The sequence below is a fragment of the Phalaenopsis equestris genome, unplaced genomic scaffold (genome assembly GCF_001263595.1).
Source record: "Phalaenopsis equestris unplaced genomic scaffold, ASM126359v1 Scaffold000302, whole genome shotgun sequence".
NCBI classification, from domain to species: Eukaryota; Viridiplantae; Streptophyta; class Magnoliopsida; order Asparagales; family Orchidaceae; genus Phalaenopsis; species Phalaenopsis equestris.
Window position 1 is genome coordinate 580363 of NW_018164744.1, and position 12035 is coordinate 592397.

The 12035-nt window shown below is 34.4% G+C and overlaps 1 protein-coding gene across 1 annotated transcript in view; it reads right to left on the minus strand.

Moving 5' to 3' along the window:
• LOC110025555 overlaps window positions 1-12035 on the minus strand; it is a 55748-nt gene that overhangs the window by 23034 nt on the left and 20679 nt on the right. The window contains exon 3 of the mRNA XM_020726108.1: window positions 456-535. Within this exon, the coding sequence (XP_020581767.1) occupies window positions 456-535 (80 nt within the window). The remainder of the gene's footprint in view (window positions 1-455; window positions 536-12035) is intronic.

Consider the following 12035-nt stretch of genomic DNA (forward strand, 5'->3'; position numbering starts at 1 on the left):
ATAAAATTCATCTTCCATTTACTATAATTAAAAAGGTCATATCCTTGGATAGCAATCTTAGTTTGCAAAAGAGATCCAAAAAACGCAAAATAATTGTGTTAGTATACTGACAACATCCTTCTCAAAAATTTAATAAATGTGTAGTGCTAGTAAATCATAGTAATGCCATTTCCAAACGTTAACCCAACCAAGATTACTTTCAACTCACACAGGCTGTGCTTGCATAATTAGATGAACATGGAACTTAATTTAAAAAATCATATTTAATATAAAACTATTTATTCTTATGCTCAATTTAAATATTATACAATGAAATTAATGGAATGCAATATTTAGCATTTGAAAAGTTCACTAACCCCACAGCTGGATGGATGGGCATCATATATATATATATATATATATATATATATCAAAAGTCCTTAAGAACAAAAAGTAGTTCAGAATATCAACCTTACCTTGAAGTGTTCATATGCTACATCAAGGCGGCAACCACCCACGATGCCAGTTGGAACATTCACCTTTTTGACATAGGTAACTATGGCAATTAATATGATACAAAATATTAATTATGGCATAATAAATGGCTAACCAAAATAGATTCAAGCAACACAATTACTATGCCTCTAAAAGTCAGCAGATTAAAATTTTGCAGAGGCAAGCATATGCAGGAAGATAAAAGTTAGATAAAAAGACATTATAGACAGAATAAAATAAGCATTAACAACCCTTAGGCCATTAGTGGTAAAAGCTGGGTTCCTAATGCGAGTTTCAACGATGTTTCCTTATTTGGTATGAACTCTCACCTTGAAAATTTAGTTGTAGTTTTTGTCTGGGCTACAATGAGAATATTTTTACGCATCATCTTATTAAATAATTTTTTTAATTATCACTATGAATAAAAATAATATTCAAATCCAAAATTTTTTTAATCTTGTGATTTTTATTATTACTTTCTGAAAAAAAAACTAAAATAGAGATAATTTTCCAAGCCATCGCATGTGGAACCCACTTCTCTCACCTTTACGAATGAAACTTTCAAAATTAGAAAATACTTTCATTCACCTTCTACTACCTTCTACCAAACAAGCATTGAAGTTCAGTCCTGGATCTTGTTCCAATTACTTTCAAATACTTAGATTAAAATAAATTGGCCCTTAATGTGCCAAAATTTTACAAAATAAATAAAAAAACCAACAAAAGTAGATACTGCACCCAATGTAGAGCTTATATGAAAATCTAAATAAGTTGCGGCAGATTAAATGAGATGAACTTTCAACGCGCTTCTGCTAACAAGCAAACCAAACTAACCAATTATTTATACTAGCTATGAATAATATGAAAAATATTTGCAAAATAATTTTTGTGGATAAATCAATTTGCATCAATTTCACCCCCATTATCGCTCCCCGGGTCCAACAATCTTCCACCTCCACGTTCACTTCACATCACTTCAGTGATTCATAAGATTGACACCTCATAAATCTGAACCATCATAATTATTCTACAATTATTCTTCTGCTTACTCATCAATCCAAAGATTATTATAATTATTTGAGCCTAAACTTGTAAATTATTATTCAAAGCTCTCTATTACTTACTATGAAGTATCACACAAAAGTTAAGACGAAATGCCCATCTAATTCTAGCCATATCAAAGCATTGATATTCATTTGTCAGCATTTCTCTAAGGCGCAGCTTTAACAATTGCATTATCCAGAACACACACTTCTTCGTTGCAAGAAGTCTCTTTTCAAGCCAACAAATCTTCTCCTTTGTAGCCTTCATTAGTACAGCTTTATCTCTATCCTTATTTACCTTGGCAATTAATTAGTTCATTTCAAATCAAGAACTAAGTCCAAATCTAAAACACCCAATCAATATATCATTTGAATGAAGAGAATACCTCAAGTAGTCACAATTGGTCGTACATTCTTGATAGAAAGAGAAAAATTAGGTCGTTTACCTAACATCATACCTCAACAAGGCGATCCCACTAAAGATTAATATAACTCCATTGCGGTATTTTGGTTATGAATCTCCATGGTTCATGAAGTAAATGATATATACATAAACCTTTATTAAGCAAAGAAAATTTAGAACAAAGTAATTCAAATATTTTCTACAGTTCATAATATATCCAAAATCCATCAGATCAAAATCAATAATCTGACCACAACAAATAGAAGCGATCCATCAAATATACTACAATCAGCAACAAGGCTTTTAAAGTAAGAGATTAACCATTATTAAAACATCGAAATGAAATAAAGTAAAGATGTAGCACTCCTTAAAATTTATGTCAAAAAAAGACTAAATTTATAATTTTCTGGTGGGATTAAATGTTAAATTTGATGTTGTATAGGTCCAAATTCCGCCAAAAAAATCTCTAAAGAATTTCATTGCCATCACTCAAACAGAAGTGGAGAGGAGTTATGATGGTCAATAACACCAAAAAAAGGTGCTAGTAAGTGAACGAATGATAATAAAAATTTTATAGCCCAAATAGTTACGCTCAATAAAGATGGTCCATAGAAATTATCTATAACGTACATATTGCAAGAAGGCTTTGCATACAAAAAAAAAGATACTAGAAGCGCATAGCAACCCACCAAATAAAAGTTAGACAAAATTAGGACAAGCAGAGAACACAAACATGCATATATAACATATATATGCAAATTTACAAAGAATCACTATTTGAGTTCCAAAAGAAGAAATAAAAAAAGTTGAAAGACTTGTTGGCATCACTAGAAAAGACTCCTAGAACAAGTACTTGTGAATTCATGGGTATTACCCCCTCTTCTCATGTTTTTGAAGATTCAGAGACGCCCAATCCCAACTCAGGAATTATTGATTACAAGTTCAAGCAAATCAAGATCTAAAGACACAATTCTCCATTGCTCAAGCTCTAATATTCGTCTAGATCCACAAGGTTCGGTTCACACACCCAAATGTGACCAAGTTGCTGACAACTGCACATACTCAACAGGTCATAAGAAAGGATGCAGTCAAGTATCCTATAATTTCACCAATACGATATTAAGAACAATCAAATTCCAAGACTGCTAACTTAATAAATTCAAGTGCAAATCGTATCAACTAATCAAAAGGTAAAGAAAAATTTAAACAAATGAACTCGCTTGAAAAAAAAAGTTCAAGTTTTTTTTTTAAGTCATCAACAAATTAAAATGTTCAGCCCCTTCAACAGGTTTGAACAAACACTCTTCAACTGATCTGGCCAAAAACACTATGAAGTCCAAAAGAATATCTTTTTTCCGGTAAGTTTGACAAAACAAAAAGCACAGAATCAATGTTATCCCAAAGTTTATGCAACGCCTGAGGCTGAACCAAAGAAATTATGTCAACAATGAGTTCATTAGAGCATGAAACACAAGGTTGATAACTCTTCTTGATCAACTTAATACAAGCCCTAATGGCTAAGTCATTAGCATGCATCCTTCATTATGTCCATCAAAAGTTAAAACATAGGAAACTCACCCAAAACGCCAATAAAGATAAATCAAATCATATCATTCTTCAACTCTGTTGAAACACAAGCTGAATAAAAGGAAATCCAAATCTCCTGCATACTAAAAATGAGACGCTCGTCAATTTCGTCAAGCCAAAAAGCAGTTAAGTGCAAAGCATATTAATTTTTTTTACATGTGAGAGATGACAAGTAATTGTGCGGAAACCTGTTTGACAGATCCGAAGCAAAATTTTGAATAGAAGAGCACAAAATAAGAAAATTGCATAAAACGTAAAGAACGCAAAATTTAACATGAAAACCCGAGAACGGGAAAAAGTCATTGAGTCATACCACACCAAGAAATCCATAATGAAGAAAATGAGAAGAATTTTACAAAATACACTACTCAAGCCTCTCCACACTTTGGAATACTTTAGAACACTCATCTATTTTGCACAAGAGAAAAATCGAAATCCAACCTTATTCCCATCGACAAAGACGACACAATAATTAGGAACTTCCAAAAAATCAGTTACTGATGCCAAGGATCCATGATATGGCATTATGGCGCTCCAACAGGTATTGGGGCACTACATCATGGATGTTGCATTGTCACTCTCACGGGTTTTCAATCTTGGTTGGGCGCCATAGCGTTGCATCTGGGCATTGCAACTCTCCCCTCAAGGTGTTGAAGTGTCGCACTCTCGAATCTTGAACATGTACCGGGCTATTGCATGAACTCCTATCTGAGTGACAATATGAGTAACTCTCCCCTCCAGGTGCTATTGCCTCACTCATGCCGAATCCGTGTAGAATCTTCTCAACATATTCTACCTAAATTAATTTCAAAGTACATGAACTCCTGTCCCTGTTGATTCTCATACCAATAATTTTTTTGGTTTGACATAAATCCTTCATTTCAAACTCCTTTAATAATTGTTCTTTCAAATCTCTGATCTTCTTCGTATCTGCTCCTGCAATGAACATGTTATAATCTGATTAACATATTGTGTACACACTATCTAACAAAAACCTATCAAATTTCATGTACCGTTGTCTTGATGTCTACTTCAAACCGTAAAGGCTCTTCTATTTACATAGCATATATATATTTTTTAGAACTTCATATCCTTATAGTGGCACCATGCACAATTCTTTTGTCCCCATGTAAAAAGGTTGTCTTAGTGGTCATGTTCACTACAAAGAGAAAAGATCTTAATGCAGTCAACTCTTGGAGTTTGATGACCCTTCATAACAAGCCTCGACTGATAGAGTTGATGTCATCTGATTTTCTTTAATCTATAAATCACTTGTGCAAGCCTTTTTACCATATGATACTTCTGCCAATTCCCATGTTTAATTTGATATTAGTGACTACATCTCATCATCCATGACAAACGCTCACTCTTTGAGTTTAGTTAAATAATTGCATTATAACACTCTAGTTTATCAATATCAATCAACAATAAATAGTACAATGAAGGAGAATACTGTTGTGTTGGTAGTCAAATTATACCATACCTTCTAACTTCAGAAGAAGGTGTCTAAGGAACTTCCTATGCTTCATCAGATTGAGCATTTTTTTCTCCATCTTCCTAATCACTAGTGTCTTCTATCTCATCATATTTAGAGGGGTCTTCATAAGTAATTAATTAATGATCCTGAATTTTATTTTTGTCCTTATAAATCTTTATTTTATTGAAAGTAACATCACTACTAGTTCATTTTTTATTATGATAGTCCCAAACTTTGTAACTATATTCATCTTAGTCTTGTTCAAAGAAAGCGCACTTAACAGATTTTAAATCAAACTTACTTCTGAATCATGCATCAATATGAACATATGATGAACAATCAAATACTTTCAAGCTAGATAGATTTACCTCTTTTTCACTCTAAGTTTTTTCAGGTAAGCCTTCATTCAAAGGTGCTAATAGACCACCATTTATTATAACTGCAATGTTCATTGTTTCTACCCAAAACTAGTTCAATAAATATGCATGCAATCTCATCTCCTGGCACGCTCTGTGATAGTTGTATTCATATGTTCAACCATAATATTTCGACGTGTTGTCCTTGGCCTAGTGAACCCATGCATGATTCCTTCAAAACACAAAAGCTCATGAACCTCTGATCACAATATTCACCATCCTGATTTGAGACACTACAACCTCAAACATGTCTCATTCGTAACCATGTCTTTCACTTCTTAAACACATCAAATAGATCAAATTTATTTTTCAAAAAATACAACCATACATTCTTTGTGTAATCATAAACGAAAGTGATAAAGTATTGAAAACCTTCAATAGACTGAACTCGAGTAGGACCTCATTTATCGATATGCACTACAATTTTTTAGACTATAACTTTGACCCATTTTTAGAGAAAGTTGCCTTAATTTGCATGACATAAACATAATTTTCACAAAAATCTAAATGTATAAACTTTAAGCCTTAAAATTTATTTTTAAATAGTAGGGACTTCATACATTTCTTACTAATATGGTCAAGTCTACAATGGCAAAGACCTGATCAACCTTTGTTCCAACTAATACAACCAGACAACTCATTGATAAAATAAAGGGTGCCTCATACATTGATAAAATCCAAACAACTCGAGTAGGACCTCATTTATCAATATGCACTACAATTTTTTAGACTATAACTTTGACCCACTTTTAGAGAAAGTTGCCTTATTTTGCATGCCATAAACACAAATTTAAAAAAAAATCTAAATATATAGACTTTAAGCCTTAAAATTTATTTTTAAATAGTAGGGACTTCATACATTTCTTACAAATATGGTCAAGTCTACAGTGTCAGAGACCTGATCAACCTTTGTTCCAACTACTACAATGGATCCAGACAACTCATTTATAAAATAAAGGGTGCCTTTAATGTTCACACAAGCCATCACCATTGCACTTTTAGTCGTCTTCCATAAATCTTCTGTGAAAGTAGTCAAATGCTCTAACCTTATAAATTGACTCACATAAATCAAATTTCTCTTCAAGCATGAAACATTTCTAATTTCATTCATTTTCTAGACTGATCCATTTGGCAACCTGATATCAACATCACAATTTCCAATAATACTACAGAATTTATTATCTTCTAAATATACCTTCCCTAGATTAGCTTGAGTATACCTTTTGAACACCTCTTTGTTAGGGCAAGCATGAAAAGAGACACATGAATATATTGTCCACGATTCAATATTATCTAGGAATAAAATAAATGAGACATCGAACTTCATCTATGGAGACATTTATAAAGAGTTTTTTTATCTTAACCTTCACCATCAACCTTCTTCGAAGCCTTGCAGTATTTCTTAAAGTGACAATTCTTAGCGAAGTTTCAGCATTCACTAATGCCTTTTTTTCTCAACATCCACCCCAAATTTACAAGATTTCATTGAACAATACAACCAATCATTGTTAACAAAAATAAGTTAATAAAGTTGAGTCGACTACCTTCTCTAAGTAGATTATAGTTCACAATAACCGGGGACAACAAAATCATTTTATATTAATCACATTCAATATCATTCTCCCATAATTCACTCTAAATGATGCTGATAAATTTCTTCAAATCTAAAATTCATTGCAACTAATAGACACTGAGCAATTAGCATCTAACAAATAATTTTAATCATAGATTCTCTCATTATTTTTATCTTAAGTGCTTACGCCTAGGAGAAACTTGAGACCAAATCTTGATATCCTCAGAAAATGAGAGTAAAATCTAGGATAATGTGACGCGGGGCTCAGGGGATAACCGGCCGGTCCTCAAGGGAGGGGGAGTTGCCGCCCCCACCTTTCCTTCTTCCTTTCCCTCCTTCCCTTTTTCCTTCCTTTTCCCTTTCCTTTTCTTCCTCCTCCTTCCTTCCTCACCATTCCTCTCTCCACTCAACCTTTCCTTCCTAAGCACTTTTCTATTTTAAATCCTACCTAAAATTTGAAATCATGAATATATTTTATTCTTTCTTCTTATTTTAAATCATTTCCTAAAATCTGAAAACCTGATTATATTTTATTCTCCTTCCTTATTTTCATTAGCTAAAATAAGTCTATCCTCTTTATAAATATGAGATGATGTATTTAGAGTTAGGGGTCTTAATTTCATATATGAATTCAGGTTTTAGCCTTGGTATTTTCCCTTCAAGGGTTTTATTTTACGTCAGGGTAGTGCTCTGACTGCTCCTCGTCTGAGGTCGTGATTATATTCAAGGGTCCGAGTGGTGCTCCGACTGTAGCTCGACCTTGAAGAGACATTTATCTTACTATACTTCCGTTTATTTGCCTCTATTTCAAAATACAACCACCGCAAACCCCTCTTCCACTGTTGTTAGCCAACTTCTTGCTCCCTTCCAGCCACCACAGCCCCTCCAACTTGTTGTCCAGCCCTTCCAACTTGTTGTCTGGCCCTTCAGGACCTTCCCAACAGCCCACATACGATAGCTACCTTGCTGCCCCGACCTGTTCGAAAGTGTTGGCGAACCTTCCTAGTTGTTGTCCTACTTCTTCCACAGCAACGTTGATCCCGACTGTTTATATGCAATAATATAACGATGTATTTGATTATATTTTTCACTTATCTTTCCTTACTTTGCAACAGTACCAAAAACTTCATCCTGAAGAAAATAAGCATCCTGAAGAAAATAAGAATGAAGAAAATAAGAATTTAACTTTTTTAACTTAATATATATTGGGATAGTACGCAAGTATACATATAGTTATCAAGTAATATAAGACTTTTTGATTAAGCATCGAATATTGAACTTATAGGGAGAATTCAAAATATGCATTTTTAAACAACAAACTCTATTTCAAAAAGACAATTGCTTAAACTATAGATTTTTTTACAGTAAATAAAATTAAATTCTTTTTGATATTTTTGATATTTTGACAAAACAGAAACAACTTCTAACTATAACTTGAGTTTATGCAAAAGAAAAATACTGAATATGAAATATATTTCTCATTATCATGAATCAGTGAATCAGTAATAAGTATAGGAATTTTGTTGTGGAAGTATTCAAATTGTGTTGTATCAAATAGGAGCAATATTAGTTTTTACCTTTACTAGAGTTGTTATAAAGAACATTAGCTAATCTAAAGTTTGAAGAGTTCTGAAGACCGGCTAGGCAGAGAAGATACCAGCTCTCACTCTAGAGTTCCCCCGATTCCCTCCACCTGGGGGCTAACATCTCGTATCAGAGGCTAAAACAATAAACCACGTTGAGGGCTTTAGTTTGTCATTCTAAAGTCCTCTAACTCTACACCCTTCAAAGATTATTTCCCTATTTATTTGCACTAAATCATATGAATTACATTCTCATTCATACAACCTCATGTGATTCTTTTCAATTGTTGACTAAGATAATACCGACTCGATTCTTTCATGTTCTCACAACAAATTAATATCTAGATGGGTCAGATCAAGAAGTAAATGAAGTACATGGAATTAAATCATCACAACTTCTTCCGACATTAAAAATTAATATTCTCCACAACTTCTATCCAACACTTTAATTACACAACTTCCATCCTACACTTTAATTACTTATCATTTTAAGGATAAAAATAAATAAAACTACTTAGAATTCATGGAGATAATACACTTTGGTTTAAAAGTAAAAATCATTGTCAAACCAAAAAGAAATCTCAATTAAAACCCAAAAAGAGTCTTGATTAAAACCGAAAGTAGTTTAAAAACAAAGATAAAAAAATTATCTCCTTTTCTCAAATCCCCCACCAAACTCTTGAAGTTCCTTTAAATCTCGTCTCTCTTACAAAACTCTTAACACTCACAATAAAACTAAAACCAAAAAGAATAAAGTAAATTTGTGGAATAAAACTAAAACCCAAAAGAATAAAGTAAATTTGTGGTGCCTGAAAAATCTCACCAAAAATTCCTCCACGAACTATTTCAAGAACTTCTCAGGATTCCCCCCATTTTTCTTTCAACTTCCTTCTTTTATAATTTTTCGGGAGGTGTCTTGGTATCTCTTCAAAATGTGTCATGTTCCTCCACGAACTATTTCAAGAACTCAGGATTCCCCCCATTTTTCTTCCAACTTCCTTCTTTTATAATTTTCCGGGAGGTGTCTTGGTATCTCTTCAAAATGTGTCATCATTCGATGTATTTTCCAAAGGATGCCTTCTTTCACAATTCTTTTAACTATATTTTCGTTTCTAGTGGTCATAACCACCCTTTTAGCCAATAGGTGTCTTAAATGTCCCTTCAAAATTTGGTAAAATGAATTAATCCATCAAATAACTGCCTCTGACGCTTAAGCGCGAGGCCTCTGGTGCTTAGGCGCGGCCTTCCCTGTTTCACCGGCGCTTAAGAGCCGGATCTGGTGCTTGGCGCCAAAACACTTTTGCATTTTTTTCAAAATTTGATCATTTTTCACTCCTTTTAGCATTTTTCACATTTTTACTTATACCTGAAAGAAAAACACACAAATACCTTTCATTAAAGCGCAATATTTAAAAATAGGTATAAAAATGTGTCTAAAAATACTATATATTTTAGGTGTATCAAACCCCCACCTCTGTGGCCTTCACCACTGTCGTCGATCCAACCTCTAACTATGGTTCGATCTTGTTACTATCGCCAACCTGCTGTCCTGCTTTTTCCACAGCAACCCCCACCTCTCCGGCCTTTACCACAGCCGCCAATCCAGCCTCCCCTCGTCAGACTCCCTCCTCATCAAGCGTGTTGTCTTTTTTATCGAGTTATTAGTTGTAATCCTTTGTTTTGTGCTTTTTGTATTGTCTTCGTTATTTTGAGTCTTCATTGTAACATTTTTTTAAGTCAATGTGATATGGTTTTAACTCCGATATCATTTAGTATCAGAGCTAACTCAATCCTAGTCCCATCCTAGAGTTTCTAACACCGATATCATTTAGTATCAGAGCTAACTCAATCATAGTCCCATCCTAGAGTTTCTACCATCCGCCCCTACCCAGTTCACAACAACAATTTTTTTTCTTTTTTTTCATAGTACTTTCTTTTTTTGTTCCTTATTTCTTTCCTTCCACAGATTCCAAACCCTAACCATGCCACAACGGAGATCGATGCTCAAGTCTACCCGGGATGAGATACTGTGAGAACACTGCCATCTTCAGCGGAGGCCTATATATATTGAAGAGAAAATCCAGTTGGAGGATACCCTTGATTGTGGTCTTGAAGGTCGAAAGAAAGACCGACAAAATATGAAGATAAGGCGAGAAATACAACGCCAGTTCCTACCACCTTACTACCGCCAAAAGTGGTAGACTTTAGCTTCCCAAATGGAGATACCGTATCACCAACCAACTCCCACTGCTACTATCCAACAAAGCCAATCCGCAAATCTATCATAGTCAGAAGAAGTTGCAAGTGTCACGGATTTAGAAATATTGAAGCAGAATGCACAATCAAGATAGTGATATACTTCACCAAGTAGGGCATCATCGGAAAGTTGGGTAAAGACACCGCAAACACTGAAAAGCAGTTTGAATGAGAATTTTCATCCGATGATGTCTTCCCCCGGAACTACCTTATTCGTGGATGCATCTAATGTCTTTCCTCCATGTCCTCAAAAGGAACATAAAGCTTTTGATCAGATAATTCCTACTCTCCTAGAAGATGGAGAAATTATTGTTGAGACATACAAAGTTCACACAGAGCAGAAAGTGTTAGAATTTAAAATTTCAGTGGATTGTCTTAATAACGACCAACTGATAGCATTATTTGCGGTTATACTTCCAGCCCTCACTCCCAGTGTTCCACATGAAAAGACAAAAGGTCGGGGTGAGCTCTTGTTATTAAAACGAAGCGGAAGATGTCAGTTCTCCAAAATGTCAATAATCAGAGAGACCCAGAGATAATAAGAATCACCCATCAACCAAACTCTTGCAAACCCTTAAACCCGTTGAGGCTCAACTTGTCATAAATGAGAAGCATATGAGATATTTATTTGTTCAGAATTTGGCTCGAGAAAACCTACGTCGATGTGTACATTCGGCTCAGATTATGTCGGACCATAACATATCGATAGGGAGGTATGTTGACAGAAGGGAAAAGCTCCTCAGACGCTTTGGGAGCCAGAGCAATCGTATGTTGGATCCAGGAACGACCACAGAGAACCATAAACTTCGACATATGAAGTCGAAACTCCTCCAACCCCGGGAGACTGACGCGGGGCTCGGGGGAGGACTGGTCAATCCTAAAGGGACTTCCTAGCACTTTTCCTTCTCTTTCCCCTTTCTTTTTCTTCCTCTTCTTTCCTCACCTTTCCTTTCTCTCTCCCTCCACCTTTCCTTCCTGGGCACTTTCCTATTTTAAATCCTTCCTAAACTCTGAAATCATGATTATCTTTTATTCTCCGTTCTTATTTTAAATATTTTTATTTGCCGGGAATTGTAAATTTGTTCCTGCTTTCAATTACGGGCATTTTGATTTTTTTTAATCTATTCAAGCTTGAATTTTAGTTTACTGGTTTCTATCAGGCTTTGGAAATTGTATTGGTAAATGATGATCTAGCCCTTGATAGCTTTAGCTGCTTCATTGGT